At 41.5% G+C, this 18,799-nt stretch overlaps 1 protein-coding gene across 5 annotated transcripts in view; it reads right to left on the minus strand.

The window, feature by feature from the left end:
• ncam1a (neural cell adhesion molecule 1a) overlaps positions 1–18,799 on the minus strand; it is a 261,066-nt gene that overhangs the window by 47,145 nt on the left and 195,122 nt on the right. For all 5 annotated transcript variants that reach the window (XM_079356703.1, XM_079356704.1, XM_079356705.1 and 2 more), the window contains exons 9-12: positions 11,697–11,847; positions 5,145–5,329; positions 4,448–4,541; positions 1,414–1,581 (exon numbers count right to left, since the gene is read on the minus strand). In XM_079356703.1, coding sequence (XP_079212829.1) covers positions 1,414–1,581; positions 4,448–4,541; positions 5,145–5,329; positions 11,697–11,847 — 598 coding nt within the window. The remainder of the gene's footprint in view (positions 1–1,413; positions 1,582–4,447; positions 4,542–5,144; positions 5,330–11,696; positions 11,848–18,799) is intronic.

Consider the following 18,799-nt stretch of genomic DNA (forward strand, 5'->3'; position numbering starts at 1 on the left):
CATGTGTTTTGTTTCCTGTAGACGCTTGTCGACAGGCGGCTCTTGGGCCTTGAGCTGACAGCGGGGGCTGTCAGCCGCTGACTGATACGTCCCATGCTGCAGACAGGCGAGAAGCATCCAGATCTGTACCAGCCACAAACCCTCAGTGGGACGGGGATATTATCTGGAGCCTGTCAGTGTCTGAGCTGTCATTTAGGATACACTGTGTTCCACCTCTCCTCCTGACATCAGTTTGGATTAGCTGTTGTTGCTGACTGGCGGATTGTCTGAAGTTTGAGTCTGTATTTGCTTCATTTAGTGGATGTGCTCTAAAGAGATAGAGCCTTACATAACAACAACAGAACTGTAAAAATAAGGATTTGCTTTTTGTTGGTCCGTCCCAAACTTTTCATTGTATTTTAAGTGGATGCATTTTAGAGCGCCAGGCTTCGACTCGTATGAGATCCACGATAATAAGGTTGTCTCTCAGTACTAAAATGTACTCTTGCGGTTGTATTGTCTTTACTCAACTGATCTACATTTGAGACAGATGTCTCTGCACTACAGTTCCCATGGTGCTTTGGGTAGATAGAAGAAGATAACCTCTTTTTGCCAAGTTGCTAATGTTACAGCAGAAGTTTGTTCCGCTTTTGCACAAGTTACATTATTCAAATATATTCTGTGCAAGCTGCAGCATGAACCGTCTCTCCTCTGTTTCTCTTCACACTGTCAACGTAAAAGTAAGAGGATTACCTTAATACTTTAAAAGTATGAATGTTAGGATAAAGATGGAAAGTCAGAGTTTTTAATTAGCACTTTACATGACTTTTAAACCGATTTATGGATGTTATTTGTCAACAGACATAGAGTCAGCGTAGAAGCCCCTTCTTCAAGAGGACTTCTGATGTCAGCTAGAGCTCAGGATTTAAAGAGCTAAAGACGGATGAAGGTGGAGCTGGTGCAGGTGATGCATCAGAGAAGACAGACAGACAGACAGACAGACAGACAGACAGACAGACAGACAGACAGACAGACAGACAGACAGACAGACAGACAGACAGACAGACAGACAGACAGACAGACAGACAGGAATATGGAAAATAGAAAAATAGCTAATGGTGGTGAAAAGTGGTGATCTTGACTGGTCTTGATTTAAAATCCGGAGTCCTTCCAGTCCGAGACAGAAACACGATTTCAAATGCCACACCGGAAAAGTGGAGTTTCGTGTTTTTTGGAGCTTAAAGACTAATTTAACATTGGTTTACATCGAGTTTTTGACGGGCTTCCAAAGACAAAATCAAATGCTATCAAAAAGCCTGGATTGAGGTTTCTTTTTTAATGATGCCTGTAAATCTGCTCACCTTGTAAAGACTGCTCAGACACGTTTCTGAGAGTCAAGCAGAGGCAATGAGTAAAACGCTTGGCATTACTCACCTTCGTCGGCATCGTGTTCCTTGCTCGTCCACTCCCTGCCGGGCAAACGCCACTCCACTTTGTACTTGATAATGGGCACTCCACCCAACGACTCGGGCTCCCTGACATGCACCACTGCTGTGCTGGAGAAGGGCTCCACCATGTGAATCCCGGGGGCTGATGGCACCTCTGTAAAAGAGTACGGTCAGAAAGGTCAGCTCGTCAGAATGTGTGACCACTGGGTTCCTTCCGAAAACAACAAGATCATAAATACTGAACATTTTTTCTGATTTTTACGTTGCTGCTTTTCTCAAGCAGATCGCTACACACCGCACACCTGACAAACTCATCTTTCCATTTCAAATCAGAGCTGTGCTTGGTGTTGTCAGAGGGTGAAAATGGGGCCCAAACTCGTCCAGGTCACCTCGTAGCGTGTAACCCGCCTTACTTTGCATAAAACCGTCAGCAGTGACACTTTCATGTAGTAACTGTGTTACGTTTCCCCGTGAGTCTGCATTCATAACATCTCTCATTTCATCCTGTTCTTGAGCTTTTCATTGCAGTTATTTGTGAAAAGGGAGCAGCCCTCACGCTGCTATCACAAGCTCTGAACCACGGGATGCTGCTTGCAGTGCCACACTGTAGCTTCAATCATTCCACAATACGTCGATGACTGTCATCACAGGGAAAGCATCACCTCACCTGTGTTCTTATTCATACACAGCTACGTTCATTTTTTTTTTTTTACTGCTAATCTTAATATGACTTTGAACGGGACTGGAGATTGATACCAAACACTTATCACCCACTGATAATGTACTCCTCCGTCGAGCTGGTGTGCCTCTAATGCCCACAAACATTTGGTCACCAAATGACTGAACATCTGTTGAACATGCCTGAATGAGTCTGAAGTGACAGGCCTGAGTTTCACTCTGAGTCATGAAGATGGGACAGAAATTAAACTCGAGTCAATTAAGGAGTCTTCAGCAAACATTCACATCCTGTTATTTATATTTCCAGGTTGACTTATTATGATCACCATCAAACCAGCTGGGTGTTACGTTCATCCTTTCCATTCTGGTCTCAAGCTTCGCAGACACAGATGCACTAGATTCACGGTTAATAGAGGGTGAAATAAAATCGTTCTCCCTCCTGACTTTTTGTCCTCACGTCTCTCTGTGAAGCTGAAACTTTCACTTTCAGACAAGAAAAGGTGATCTAGTGCAAAACAACTCACTCAAACATCAGCTTCAGAGAAGAGAAGGTAGAACTATGACGGACGGGGGTGGGGGGGTGGGTTGTTTTCTTCTGTGAGTTAAATAAGATTAAGAATGAGATGAGGGATGTACTTTGTTCTATTTGGATGATTATGAACAATTTTTTTTCCTTTTTTTTTTTGCAGATTTGACCAACAAAGCCTGCAGAAACAGCAGAATGTTCAAAACAAGCTAACAAGACATCACACCAAGACCAAAGACCATCATAATAAAATGTGTTTTTCAAAGCGGTCTGAAGACATTTCTTTTCTCTCGTGGCTTTGACTGCTACATCATCTTTGTACAGTATGTGTGCGTTAATCTGCTTCATGCATGGTTCATGGAAACAATCTATAGACACAGCTTAATGTATGTTTGTTGTCTTTTTATGAATTGTTGAGTCATTGCAACCGTATCCCTTGACACATGGTCTGCAGGACACCTGACTAAAGAAAACAATCAATTAATCAATCAGTCATGCTGTCACTGATGGCACATTCAGTTGAGCTTGAATCCAGGTATTGAAACCGCTGCTCAATGTTATCAATGACAAAGAAACTCTTCATGTTTTCAATGCTTATTAACAGTCGATGTATGTACGTTTTGATTTACTCATATCCTTGAGCGAGCTACCTCGCGTTTACTAAACAGAAACAGCACTAACGCATCTTCTCGGCCTGTAATGTTACATCTCCTTAATCACTTCTGCATAATGTCACACGAGTGCGTGAAGCAACGAGAGCTCCACTACCCTTGAAAATCAAATGACTTTGTTTAGAGAAGCTCTTAGCCTCATGCAACATGCCGTTTGAAACATCGATGTGGAAAATAAAGTGTGAACACGTCTTTGAAGCGTTTTTTTTTCTCTTCTCTGCTCTTTTATTCTAACTGAGGTTGGCAGGAGTCACTCCAGGCATACTGATAAGTCATTCAGCAAACGGGGGGAAAAAACAGAGACAACACCTTCAATAGCCTGCAGTATATTACACAGTGGGTTTTTAGCATAATTAATTCAACTACACTGTATTTAGACAAGGTCCTGTGTGACCCACTCTCTCTAATGGATCCTAAACAATTTGCATACCAAATGAAGCAAGCACTAACCGAATGCCGAGGAAAAAACCCGGAGCTTAAGGACGGTCCCACTGCGGTTTCAAGTTTGGCTCATTACCTGAGTCGGAGCTGTGCAGGGGGGGGGGGGGGGGTGGGGGGGGCTAACGATCGTCTGCAAGGTCCAGCTCTATTCTCTATTTACCTTCTACCTGCTGGACATCCCAAACATAAACACAACATAAATGTCTCTGTGCATGCGGCAATACAGCGACTTAACTGTGCAACCACTATGTTTAATGTGTCAAGGAAATTATGAGGCCGTTAAATATGCATATTGCATATATCAGCGTTCTCTTCAACGACTTCTGATAGCTTTTAGAATTAACCGACCAAAGTTATCTCTCACTTCTAATGGGTCCCGGTTTTTATAGCTCAGCTCTTTATGTCCCCACACTGGAGGTTTATTTGACCTCTGAACTTGTATTTCTGTGAGGGTGGTTCCATCTTCAGCTCGGGTAAAATAAAAATGAACAGACCACTTTTCCTTTAGCATCGCCGCACGCATAGAAGCCATTCAATCCCAGTGTGCAAACTACATCTGTCTAATGTGAGCGAGGGGAAGACCGGCGGCCACGAGCCATCAAAGCTGAGCGGCTTGAATTTTATCGCCTTCGTAGAGTCGTATAAAAAAAAGCCTCAATGCAGGAAAGATTTAAACAAATGAAAAAGTTGATTTGTGGACACACCTGCTTGGATCAGAAGGAACTCCTTGGACTCGGTGCCCATCGTGTTGGCCGCGGTGCAGTTGTAGCTGCCAAAGTCATTCTGAGAAGGGCTAACCTGAGGGTCAGAAATGTTAAACAACAACATGAATATGTTCATCATTATCACTTCATTATTAATGACTGAGTTTCTTCATCGGTGATTACGAGTGATTCTTCATGAGAACTGTCGAAGCACATGCCAGGACGTCTTTCATTCAAAGTCTTTCAACACTCTGTACTAAACAGCTGCTATTATGAAGATTGATTCAGAGTGGCTACTGAACTTCTGTCAGATATTCACTGCTCAGGAGAGTCACTTAGTCGGTCAGTATTTGCACATCATGTGACATCGGTATCGGCTAAATTTCTCTCAGATATGGGCTAATATAACAGTTTCAAATTTTTGAAACTTTTTGTTTTTAATTTGCTTTTTGTGTTATAATTCTATGTTGTTATTCTGGCTGAAAAAAACTTTTTTTTTCTTTTGTTCAACAATAAAAAACAATCCTTTAATGACTGTTTGATAACTACATTTGGGAAACTCAGGATAGATCGAAGAAAGATATTGGCAGATATATCTGTATTGTCCCCAAAAATCCCACATTGGTCGGGCCTTTGTTGAAACTTCTTGATTTGTACACAAACAATAACGGGTGTTGCATCGTGTGTCGCAGCAGACCTCCAGGTAGCTGGCAGTCGGCGTGTTGTAGATCTTCACATTGGTGACGTTGGCTTGGGGCAGCGGGATGCCGTCTCTGAACCAAACCACCGAGGCTCCGGGGTGAGCCTCCACCTCACAGCTGATGTTGGTCGGGTTCCCCTCCCACGTGTACCACGCCACTGAACCCATGATCTTTGGAGCATCTGCAGGAACACACGAGGGGTTAAACAAGATCGCAACATTGGAATCTATATTTGAAACGGTTAACTTCCTTAACCACCTTCAAATGTGATAGTCTTCATTTATTGGACAATAATGAGCCTGGTGTTAAAAGAAGTTAGATTTTCACATTTTCTTTAATTTCACTGCTTTGAATCAGAGATGTTCTGAAGGCACATTTAGGATTATAAATGCCTCAAGAAAAACTCAGCTCGACTTCCACGAGGCTTGCTTAGATTCAGTGTTGACTGAAAACATGTGCTTTAAGTAAAGTAGGTTGTGCATAAAATAAACACCACTCTGCTCTGTTTGAAAACTGTCCAAGTTTCTGGAGGTGCTGGCAAAGGAGCTACGTGCCTCGATGCGCACAACATGAATAATTTTGCCGAACATGGAGGAATTGTAGCTTCAGGTCACAAACGTGTGTGTGTGTGTGTGTGTGTGTGTGTGTGTGTGTGTGTGTGTGTGTGTGATGCAGTAAAATCTTGACGGACAATAACCCATCAATGTGAAAAGCACATTTCATTAATGCCCTGCTTTCTCTTGAATCCATTCCTGAGGGTGACAGAAGGAGGAAGGAGCCGATTTTCTGTTGATGAAACCAATCACAGCTCTACATTATAAACACTGTCTGGCATCCGTCAGCCTGGAACGACCACTCTTCTACTAAAGGAGCAAGGCATTGTGGGTCTGCAATATGTCCCTGTTCCCCTGAAGCTCATATTCTCTGTACTGACAGGAAATCGTCTCATGACATCTGTGTCATCAGAAAAATGCATTTAAAAAGACATTCCCGAGGACAGCTGGTAAACAAACGTTAGGTGTGGTGTTAGTGCTTTGACTGTCTCACTTTTTAATCCATACATTCTCTGTTTAGGCTTTAAACTATTTGTTTTTATTTGGTGGTAGTTAAAATCCTTTATTGCACTTTATTGGGGGATTTTTGTGCCTTTTTTTAAAAAATTCCACAGTGGATGGAGTCAGACAGCAGCGAAAGAGAGAGAGGCAATAACGTCTGTTAAAAGGAGCCACAGGTCGGATTCAAACCCGGGCCGCTTGTGTAATTTTGTGTAAACATGTAATTTTACTTTGAAGAGATTTTTTAAAAATTGATTTGTAACATTTTATTGTCTTAATATTTTATTTTGTGGTCTTGGTGCTGTGAAGCTGCGCCTACTCGGGGCATCAACGAAGCGACTCTAAGGTGTGTCAGTACTTAAGGAAACTTTTGACAAAGACAAGAAACCTGCACCCCACTTTATGGCTCCACAGGATGAGATAGAGGCAAAAAGGTTATTTCTGTCTCTCTGTTTACAAGTGAAACACTTCTGGCTGCATTTTCGTTTGACACATTTTAAATAAAGTGGAGACGAATGTCACAAACACACACACCGCTGTGACTGGTGCTTTTATTCGTAAAATGTAAGGACACGGTGACGGAGCTGAAAGCTCACGGTCAGAGCTCTTCACCCTGAGCTTTTATCTCTGGGCATCATCATTAAAAAGTGAGAGGCTATAACTGGAGCCTACTGTTCCTGCTTTCTTTTCTTCTATTGTAAGTGGCTCATATCTCTGATTAGTGCTTCTGGATGTGCTGAAGTATGCTTCGATTGCAGAGTGCTGTGAAATGCCGTGGCCCCTGACACTGCCGGGGCTTTGCTTCTGACCCTGCATCCTTAAAAAAACTGCACAGAGTGCAGCCGCGGGGATTGATGGACGAGGCCGAGTCGATGCTCCATCGCCTGCAGCTCTGATTAGACTCTCACTCCTTCTATCAGTTCTGCTTTTGGGCCTCATTGACTTCCTGCAGAGCTGTGACCTGACTGTTTGATTTTTGCAGCCCCCCCTGCCCTGGTCGAGGTGAGATTATTGATGTTTAAAACAAATTAAAAAAAATAGGAATGTTTTTGCTGCTGGTAAAATACATACACCACATGAGGAATGTAACTGGATTAATTACAGAACAAGGGCTAAGGTTAAATATCATTATTGTTTCCATAGGAATGTAATAATTAAGTCATTCCTAGAATGTATGTTTTTTATGTTTGTTTTTTTTCCCACTTATTTCACAAGCATCCACCTCCAATTTAAAAAGAAAAAAACGGCAATTTCTCAAGTGTCCACTTGAGGCTGACTGCAGAAGCCCCAGAATAGGTCACATCTACACTGTATGATAACAAATAAACATGTTAAACACCTGGTTTGGACGTGGCTGACCTGACGGACATGTTGGTTTATGACCCGCCTCAGCTCCAACTGTTTGCCCGTTGCAAAGTTGATCAAAAGTTAGGTTGAGACAGCATTTTCCAATTTAACATCCGCTATCATTGAGCTTCAAAACTTCACTTCAGAAACCAACGGGTGACTTCCACGACACTACGTCCCTTTTTTTTTTTCTACAGTCTGATTTTTCATCGTTGATATTTTATCGTTTAATTTGTGAAACCAAAACTGTTAAAACACATGCACACACTGAGGAAAGGTCAGTGCCGTTTTTTAACATTCCTATTGTAGATAATGATCAAGGGCCTCTCCTTTTGAGCAGGAATTGATTTTATGTACACATTTATTTGTCTTAAAAAGCAAAGAGGCAGAACCCATTGACCAGATGCCATCCCAGAAACAAACAGCTAAACTCAGACAAGAAGTGTTTTTATTGAGTTTTACAAAAACACATATCTGCACATTAGTGCAAACAACTATGGTTATAGCCACTCTTTTATCTCCAGTTTCTAGAAAATGGTAAAAAAAAAACAAGCAGAAAGAGGAGACAATATTAATACAAAAATCTAAAATCAGTTATCCAGGGATTTGAAGTCCTGAAATATTGATAACTACCCATAAAGCTAATTTTTCCTTATTTTAAGAGACTATTTATTTAGGCTAAGATGATACAACGAAGCAACTTTAATCTGCAGCTTTAACCTTCATAAATAGATTTTGTGACTGAAATGTGACACCAGGATCAAAAGCAGCCGTTTCTCGCGGCGTGCCCTGATGGACATCGAGGAGTCCAGCAGAAGCGACACTGCCTGCAGCTCAAACAGAGCTTCCATCAGACATCATCAGTCTGCTGACAACACCGAGCTCAAGCAGAATTAACACTTTCCCGTCAGTCCTTCACACACCAAGCGGAGACACACTCAGCCCTGCTAATGGGATCACGCTGTGCCGCAGATAGGAAGCTCCACGCCAAGATAAGGTCCTTATTGTGCGAGTGGGCGAGCGATGATGGAGAGGACAGAGAGTGAGAACCATGCTCAAGACAAAGCACCTTTTCTTATCAATAATTGCTTGGCAACAGTGAATCAGCTACCTGATTACTCGCTGATTACTCGAGCAAACCGCAGCCCTTCAAAAGACTCTATCAACGCGACATCGTGATTATATCTGTGCTAACTGCTGCTGTATTGAGAGCAGGGCATACTAATCCAATTAGACGTTCATTGGCATGTTTATCTGTTCTTACCGGTAATATTCAATGGATTTCAAAATGAGATCAAGGTGCTTTAAAATAAGATAACATATTGGGAAAAAACACCAATTACTGAGCCTGGAACTCTGCTGTAAGAAGATACCGTTTATCGGTTTTGTGCCTTTCTGCCTTTATTAATGTAAGTATTTGGTTTTATTAAAGCATATCAAAAACACCTTTGTCCTAATACTGTTGGACTGAAGCCACTTTGCAGAGCTGCTGAAAATATCCAGTATTGGAAATAACATGTACGCTAACAAAGCATCGCAATCATGCAAGTGCCAAAAGTATAATTAAGGCTCCTGACATTCTCTAATACACTCTGTATATAAAAGTCAATAAAAGACTTTTGGCAAAAAGCATTTTAGTCCAGAGGAAGGATAATCAAAGAGCTCAGTAATTACTGAGTCATTCTGAGCCTCAAAAGCCACTGTACCCTGAGGCTATGTCAGAACTGAGACCTTTTTGTTTCCATGGAAACTGATCGCAGTGCTACCACTGACCCAGCAAACTCTGCTCCCTCGCCCACCATTTATCCCCAGAAGCAGAGGTGACAGCTTATACACTGTGTCCTCACACACATTCCTCGGGTCGCCACAAGCTCTCAGATTGCTCGTCCTCAGATTTAAGACTTACTCTCCTCAGCAGGATTTCTGTAAACATTTTAAAAAAACATAAATTCTATAAACTACAGAAGTAGCTGTAAAGTAAATGTTTAACCTAAAAGACATATGGATGCTTTTCTTGCACTATGAATGATCTTAACATATTCATAAAGAAGAGAGCTTTGTGCAGCTTCTGAAAAGCTGCCTGTTGCAAGAGATGAGTTCAAGCATACTTTGGTTTGACTGCGTCTGTCATTTATGCAACAACGACTAAAAGTGGGTTGCATCTTACAAATGACAAAGTGGAGTTATGGTAACACTCCCTGGAGCCGTTTAAAGAGTTAGACTGGTGGAACAGTGTTTGAAGATTCAGAAGGGAAGAAAAGTGTATGATATTCACAGCAGAAGCACATTTCCTACGACAGACGACACATCTGTACGTTTATGATGACACCGACATGCTCGCTAACTCTTGCGTGACACAGTCACTTCATGAGGCGTCATGTCACCCCGGATTGGGATTGCCTTCGGCACTACTCGGTTGCTTGTAACGTGAACTCATAAAAGTTACCTTGTTAACTTCAACAGAATATTTCAGCAGTGATTGAAGACTTTCACTGGTGTTGCCTTTGTGAAAACATGAAAGTTAAGAGCTACTGATGGTTGAGTCAGAGTGTGAGCTTCTTCACACGAGACCCGACCCTACGTTCTGCGAGCAGAATTGCCTGGACTGGAAACATTAACAGACGAAGACTTAGTGACGTCACCCGTCTGTTCCTGCAGGGGGCGCTGGAGGCTCAGCAGCAGCAGCAGCCGCCATGCTGGAAATCCTGTCTCAAGCTAACTTTCAGTCAACCTAACAACATGCTGAGCTGGAGCTGAGGCGGGTTTTAAACCTCTTGAGAAACCGTTACACTTTGCCTGCCTGTCAGTCATGTCAGCTGCCCACTAAAACACGTATCATTCATAAAATCAACACGTATGCGTTAAATAAGGAAATCTGAACAGAGGTTTAGTGAGGGCCCATGATGACAATAACTGATCAGACTTGAATGATTTTTCTGCTGTCATAACAGGCTCTTTTGAATGTGCTGTGAATGTGATTTACACGTCTCTTGCAGCCAGCTTCATGCAGACCCTCAACAAACTGGATTTTGCGCATCAACATCAGCTTCAGAGGAAACGAGCCTCAAGCTTTCCTTGACTGGAGAATATACTGTCTTAGTCCTTCTGTTGTTCACTGGCTGTATTGATTTCTCTGCCTGCAGGTGAGATCAACAGCTAATGACGGAAGCTCAGAGAAGTTTTCATGATGCTGTCAAAAACAGTTTTTCCAAAAACAGAGGAAAACCCAGCTGAGCAGACATGGAAACATCCAGAAAACACCTGGGCACCGAACGTGTCCTGGAACACCGTGAGCATCCGAGACTGACAAGAAACAATCCATGAAGAGTCAGGAATCTTTAAAAACAGAAACTTGATGACTTCATGACACTTCACTTAAACACAGAGGAGCAGCTGCAGCAGCTCTTCCACATCAAGGCCAACAAAAGACACATGTACTTCTCTTACAAGGTTTCCTTCCTCTCGTCAAGCTGTGAAAGTTTCAATATATATAGCATGCTCCGAGAGTGTGGAAAACACTTCCAGATGACGTGTGAGAACCCGAGAATGTGACGATGTCTAAACACAGTCGTCAGTCGGGCTTTTAAGTCGTACTTATGGCTATTCTTTATTTACTTTGGTTGGTATCAGAAAGGCTAGAGTCACATTTCACTGTTTGATTTATTTTTTGTATTTATTGAATTATCATCAGGGTGAATATTTAATATCTTTGACTTTATTAACACATGGTCATTTTAAGAATCTTATTATGTAATATAAAAATAAAATCTATAAAATTAATTCAATCTTAACATTTGATTGTCTTTTTAAATTTCAAATGTTTCCTGTGTGTATTTATTGTCATGATCTGACTTTTTACATCCAAATGTATTTCACTGTAATTGTATTAAATTCTTATTGCCATGCATTAGTCTCTTGATGATTTTTATAAACTGGTGTTGTAGTACTTGGTCTTAAGACCGACCTGGAGACCACTTTTGAAAGTCTCGGTCTCGTCTCAGAATTGAAAAACATTTTTGAAATGTAAAATGTTGAAAGGAATAAAGCCTTGATTTACTTCTGGTTTCATGATTAACCTAAGGATGGTGATCTGTGTTGAAGCTCTAAAAAGCACGATGAACGTGCAGAGCATAGCGGATGACTTACAGCGGACTTCCAGGTACATGAGCTGGTCATCCTGTCCGATGGAGTTGCTGGCGGAGCAGAGATAGAGGCCGGCGTATGTGAACTGGACGTTCTTCAAGGTGAGAGAGGAGACCCGTGCGTGGCTGCGTACCACGATGTTTCTATCAAGGCTCTAGAATGAAAAGAGGAAGAAGTTAATATCCGTTACAAGGGCAGAAATATTCATTTAAATGAAACTCGCTTCTCTCTGAATGTTTCCTTCTGCTTGTTTGTGACATTTATATTATTTGGTTGAAAGCTTCCAACAAAAAAAAAAAAAAACATCAAGAGCCAACAAACACACCTGGAAGGCACTATGATGATACGTTTAAGTTTGTGGTGAATACACAGAATATACCAAAATAGAAGGTCTTCTGGGAACTGAACTAAAATGTCCTCACAAAACATGATACAATGATGAACACTGGGAAATTCAAAGATGAACATCAGCGTTGTCATTGTTTATCTTCTTACCAACAGAGAAACAGAAAGAACAGAGATGAGAACATGTTGCAGTGATTGTAAATAAGTGTCTTTAATTGTGAACAAGGAAAGATAAGGCTGGTGTTATTCTATATTTTCTTGACAAAACAATGTGTGAACAGTACGTTAGGATTTGTTAAAATTAGGAATAAAATAGAAACACAGTAATACGGAGGCCCGACATGCATCCGTGCCTTTGATGAAGAGCTCATCAACTTTAACTCTCGAGCTCTTGACATCTCGTTATCTTAGGTCAACAATGCTTGTCACTTGTAAAAATGTGTTAATCACATAATTGACTCATCACAGAAATATTGAGTAGAAAATGTTAATGTTATAGAGTTAAAGTTATGGATGTGTGTCCACTTTGGGTCTGTAAGTAACAGTGTTGAGGTAAAATGTAAACTTTAATGTGTCAATCCATCCATCCATCTTTCAATCCATTCATCCATAAAGCCACCGATATATCCATTCGTCCAACTATTCATCCATCCATCCAACCATCAGTCCTTCCCTCCAACCATCCATCAATCCATTCATCCATACAGCTACCAATTCATCCATCTGCCCATCCATCCACCCATTCAAAAAGAGCAGTTTATCAGTAAATCTCCCATGCCTTTGTCTTGGTATTAGGCCAGTCCGTGAAGCCCGAGCCAATAAACTGCAAACCCCTACAGTACGTCAATTACTGTTTCTACCGTTGAGCAGTTTGGCTGCAGGTTTACTGAAAGTCTAATTGTAGTTGGAAAATTGTCATTGCAGCTGGGGCAAATGACTTGTGTAACAATGTTTTTATTTCCAAAGCAGATTGCCCTGCCTTTTGAGTTGAATCTGTTGTTTGATAAGAATACATGAACAGGGCGGATACCCGGACAAGAACAAGCTTCCAGCAGGGTGCCTTTTTAATCGTGTGCTGCAAACCGGTTTGATCTGTCCTGTACAAGTTCAAAAAGATGTGGCTAAAGGAGTCTCTGCTACTTTGATTTTCTAACCATTTAAAAACACAATATGTTGCCAAAGAGAAAAAACATATTCCTCCCACCAGGGCAGTAAATGAGAAATGTTACTGAAAACATGCTGTAGAGAGTAGCATGAAAAAACCCACATCAATAATGAATAAGAGCCATGTAGAACTCCAGCCTTTCAAAATATAGCAACAACTTTTCTTGCCTCTGGGCGACACACATCACACCAACAGGGGATATATGCATCTTCCTTCTCGCCGCCATGATGTGTTTCATAAAAAAACAAACACAAAAGAACGATAGTTGTTGTATTAGCATTGTGGCATGCTGTGCTATCCTCTGCAGAAAAGGGTGGGAGGGGGGGCAGATGTGGAAGAAACGTTTGTGCTGTTTACTGAAGATGTGAGGGAGTGTCCTGGAACATTTTGAAAGGGCGGCATTAATCTTATGGTTCTGCAGTGACACAAGAAAGGAGCTGCGCACTGTAGGAATGTGGATAAGGTTAATGGAGAGAGTTATGATATAACAAGAGGTAGAAAGGACCGGGCATGCAGAGCGTTCAACAGGATATAGTCATTAACACAAATGAATAATTTTCATTATAAAAACTGTTCTCTTGCCAAATTAATTAAAAACAACACCCGACACGTAATAGAGGGCACGGAAATTACTTTTCACAGTTTCTCCTGTTTGTGCGGTCGTGTCTGTTTTTTCTCTGGGCAGACACTCGCTGTCTCTTACATAACCTGTCAATACACGTGTTCCGCTTATCATACAACTGTTACAGAGAGGCTGCCATCTGCACAGGCTGCGTCTACCAGGGAGGTAGGGAGCTAACACGGTTTACCCTTTATATGTGCTGCTTCTATATTTCATCACCTCTGCACCACAGAGAGCCCGACTGACGCTATAACAAGATATTAATGCTGCACTAATATTAGACTGGATTTCTTGGAATACACAAGCGAACTGGGAACAGCTGTTATCTCTGAGTATCCATACTGTAATAGAAAAGGACATTAGAAGTTTAATCATCAGAAGAAGACGAGTCTGCAGACGAAACAGCAGCTCTGGGAGACTATATGGACAAAGTGGTTAGTTAGCTCAAATGCTAACGTATAAACACATTTTGTAAAGTTTTACCTAACCATGAAGCCCATTTAGATTAAAGGGATAGTTCAGGATTTTAAGATTGGACCGTCTAAAAGAGCACATCTTGTTCATTTATATTCACACACCTGAGGGCAACTTCAGGTTTTTTACCCAAGGACACTTTGACTTGCCGGAGCAGGGAGCTGAACTTCCAACCTTTTGATTAAGAGACGACCCTTCCCACCACTGCAGCCCTCTGGTGCATACATAATTCCACTTGATGACGGACGACTTAGAGCCCTGTTACGTCTGCTATGTGCAATGCACGGAGGTGGGATGGTGGGTCGATGTCATTACGCCTCTGAGTAACAGAGGTGTTAAAGAGGGGGGAATCGTGGGAGATGGTGGCAACGTGTAATGTCAGAGCTGGTGACGCTGAGCGTGCGTGTGTGTGTGTGTGTGTGTGTGTGTGTGTGTGTGTGTGAAGCGCCCGCTGGTTGATGACGCACTGTGCCCCTTGCGCTTTAGCAATGCTGAGAAGTTACGTGAATTCAAACACTGGGACATCAATATTAGGCCATAATGGAGACAAAACGTAAGTCATTTGTTAACAGCTGCTGCAGAACCGAAACTTATAAAGGTCTTTCAACACAACAGCACAGAGCAGCAATATGAATACATGGATGTTGTATAGTTCAAAACACAATTGTATAGATAAAGGCAGTCTGACATTAAGGCAACACTGTGTCCTACGAGTTGCATCCTTGGGGTGTCGGGGTATCACTCGCTGACTCCAATATGAAACAATAGACTTAACTGATTTTATCACTTACACTCACATTGCATGCTGTTAGGACAGGATGTAAGGTGGTGAAAAAAACAAAAACAAAAAAACCCAAAGCGTACACTTTAACCGACAGGACTTTTTGTTGGTGCACGTTTCTTAGGGATCCTGTCTGCAGTAGTACCTAGCTTTACATTCATGTAGGTATTCAGGTCAGCTTCTCAAAATAGGTGCCATGCTGACCTGTCCAGTTCCAATAAAAGCCCCTGACAACAATTACATCTGATATCCCAGACACAATCATTTGTACAAGCTTCTTCTATTCTTCTTCCTTATGAAAGTATGAGTTACCTTCATCGGGGCGTTTGTTGATTTCATTCTTGTTGTCATGTGACAGCACATCTGCTGGGCTACTCAGGGTGGACTACAATCTTTTTTTCACTCTTTGCATTAAGCTTGACCTCCTGAGCAGTGCAGAAAACTCGGTCTAAAAAAGCAGATCCTGTCATCATGACTATAACTTTGACTGTAAGAGTGTTTTTATTCCTGCAGTGGAAAAGGACAAAAAGGATGATGAAAAGAGAACTGTGTTTCCTGAGGTGATTTAGATTTTGAGTTTGATAAGCTGAGCTAACAATGTGGCCACTGTACCAAGAATACCGCTTATTAATAAAAGCCTCCTGTGTCAGGGGCCGGATCCTCCTGCAGGATGTGGCTCTTGAAGGTGAACTTGTCCCTCCTACAGATATTAAACAGTCTGTTGAAACCATTCAAGTGCCTCTTGTCAGCTAAAGTCAAAGGTTTTGACAGTCAGGGGGCCCAGATGGCCCCGCTGAGAAGTCCCCATCAATCTTCAAAGCAGTTCACAATGTGCAAGTGTTGAATAGACTACTGTCAGAACCTCTCTCCTACAATTTAGCTTTGCATAAAACTAGGTTTGTTTGAGTGAATGAAAGAACATTTTATGTTAACGCTGACTCTTACTGTATTTAAGGGAATGTTTGCATTTTGGAATAAAAATAAAGACATGTGACAGCAGGCAACCATATTCTTAAAATATTCTCCACATTTTTGCAACTTGCCAGACACAAATATTTGTTCCTTATATTTATGCAAAAAAAAAAACAACACAATTCTGCCAATGCTATGTTACCCATATGATGCATGAGCTGATATGCACATTGGATAAAAAATAAGCTGGAAACAGGGCTGAACTCTCTGCAGAAACGATGCAATTGGCTGGCTGCAGTTATTTACATCGTGTAGTATCGTTTTCATTGAGCTCGTTAAGAGCTTTTATATCTGCAATGACCGAAAAAGCCTTGAGACAAATATGTAGCATAAACAACACTGACTTCATGAGTTAAAAGACTGTGTGGTCTATTCAGCAGCGCTGACATGAACAGCATTCAGCAGGCAGGTTATTATAATCAGACCCTGATCTGGTTCAAGTGTCAGGCTGCGTTCTAAAGTGCACTTCTCCATGAAATAAAGACACACTTTAAAGATTTGTCGGTTCTCCTAAGTATAATACCACCTTTCAGGCTGCATTCATCATCATGACTAATCGTAACGCCTGCTTGTTAGCAGGCTGTGATTTATACCCATCACAAAACCCAACTCAGCCAAGATCTCATGCAAGCAAAGCCAAAACTATTATCTGTGACTATACGGATTACTCTGATCAATGCTGAGCTATTACCAGAGCACCCATCAATAGCTGATTTTCTGAGGTGGTCTGCTTCAAAATATCTCACACAGGAGCATTTCTGTCTTTATCCCTCCAGAAAGACGGAGCGATGTTATCTTCACACATCAAATATTAAAGATAAATAACGTCTGTGGTTTCCCCATCTTCAATGCTTTTATCTTAACAGCCAGATACAAATAAAAAGGATACATAAATTCTTTCACCTCCTAATCTTCTCAACCTAAAGGGACAATAGAGGTGGCTCAAGGGCCAGAGTTGGTCATTTTAGGATCTTATTCAGGCCTCTCAACAATTAGCTCAGCGTGCAGGCAGTCTAAGAAGATGAAAATTGAGGAAAGTAATAATGTATAAAACAAACGTTAAGGTCAAAAGGGTGTTGATTTGAGCGACATTGATGTAGTCACCCACTGAGTTTCTTAAGGAGTTTGAAAACCCAACAGGAGCGGTCGCCATGTCGGAAATGCTGTGTGAAAGTAATTTAAAGTCAATCTAGAAAAAGAGAAAGAGGTGGGGCTGAGGTTGGACCTGAAGGCTCCTGGTAAACACACAAAGAGTTCTTATGAAACAAACGAGTGCACAACTCTTAAAATCAGTGCAATCCAAATGGGTGACGTATAAATCACTTGCTCAGTGATTCCTCAGTAGTTTTTTGAACAAGGTGGTAAATGTGTTTTATTTCTGCTGTATTAATGGGCATTTTAAAACAAAGTGTCAATGGAAGCCAGTCACAGGCAGAAACTCAAGGAACTGCAGTTTTTTTGCACTTCTGCTTTGGCTTCACAGTTCAACTCTGCCAACTGATATTTGGAACATTTAAACAGTTTTCCCATTTCTTGAGTTGAAACAGTTTTTACACATTTTTACTTGTATAGTTAAGCTTTGAAAAAAGGTAATTGACTGTACCTGTGAAAAAGCATATTCAAGAGAGAAACTGTTAAAACATCAGTCAGTTACTTGACAAATGTTTCAAAGTGCCTGCTGCAGTGCGGTAAAGTCACACAACCTGGAATCGAAATGACTTTTTTTTTTTTTTTTTTTTACAGTGTAACAGCAGTGTTGGGGTAATTGCAATACATTTCACAAATTCAAAGAAAAAGGAGCAGTGAAAGCTCTGAAGAGAGTCCATGCACACAGCAGAATTGTGCCGTTCCCCTTTGATCCCTGAACAGACGTTATGAAGCCTAACTATGGTGCCCGCCATATTGGATTTGCTATCTCAATCTGACTTTTGATGGAGGGGTGAAACTGAGGCCTTTTTTAAGCCTCCTGTCAAACTGTGACGCACCCACCTGTCAGTCCACCCAGCCACACCCCGTTTCATTCAAATGTCATCAACACCTACTGTAAACAATGTCATTTTAATGTGGGACCACGTGGAATTTCATTGGCCTTTGCAGCCAGTTATGAGTGGACTATTGGGTAACTGCATGTCTTTACACCAGGGGTAACTGGTTTGAATTTCCACTGTAAAGCCCTGCTATGGAGGGAAGTTAGCTTGTTACTTTGCATCAGTTCAGTCTGAGGGCAGTCTCTCTCATTCTGCGGAGGGCCAACAGTCTGCATGTTTCTTGCCAAACACGACAGCAGGGAGCTCGAGGAGAAAAAAGTGATTTTTGGATTTATAATAAAACATGGTTGTTACCCTTTTTGTCATGGCACGCTTGGACGTTGTTTCTTGATAATAGTTGGCCTCTATAATGTCTGAATTTCACAAATGGGATTTTTCCCACTTCTTAAGTACTGGGTGGACTGAACGATGTCAGATTCTCCACAGATTAATCCAAGTGTCTGGATTGCTAGTGAGAAAAAGGATCAAGCGAGCCAACCTATTTTTGTGTTAATTGGATGAGCTGACCCAGTAAGACTACTGTCTAAATGAGGCCCTGTGTGGTTTGCTTCCTCCTCTGACTCAACGTGCCGGCTGCTGTATGTGCAGTGGAGATAAAACATGCATAAACTTGGCTTGTAATGTGAGGATACACCATTTAAAACCACTCTGTTAAGATTTAGTAGAGCACTGTGAGTTCAGACTGACCTACAGCAGAGC

Source organism: Symphodus melops, assembly GCF_947650265.1.
Source record: "Symphodus melops genome assembly, chromosome: 11".
NCBI lineage: Eukaryota > Metazoa > Chordata > Actinopteri > Labriformes > Labridae > Symphodus > Symphodus melops.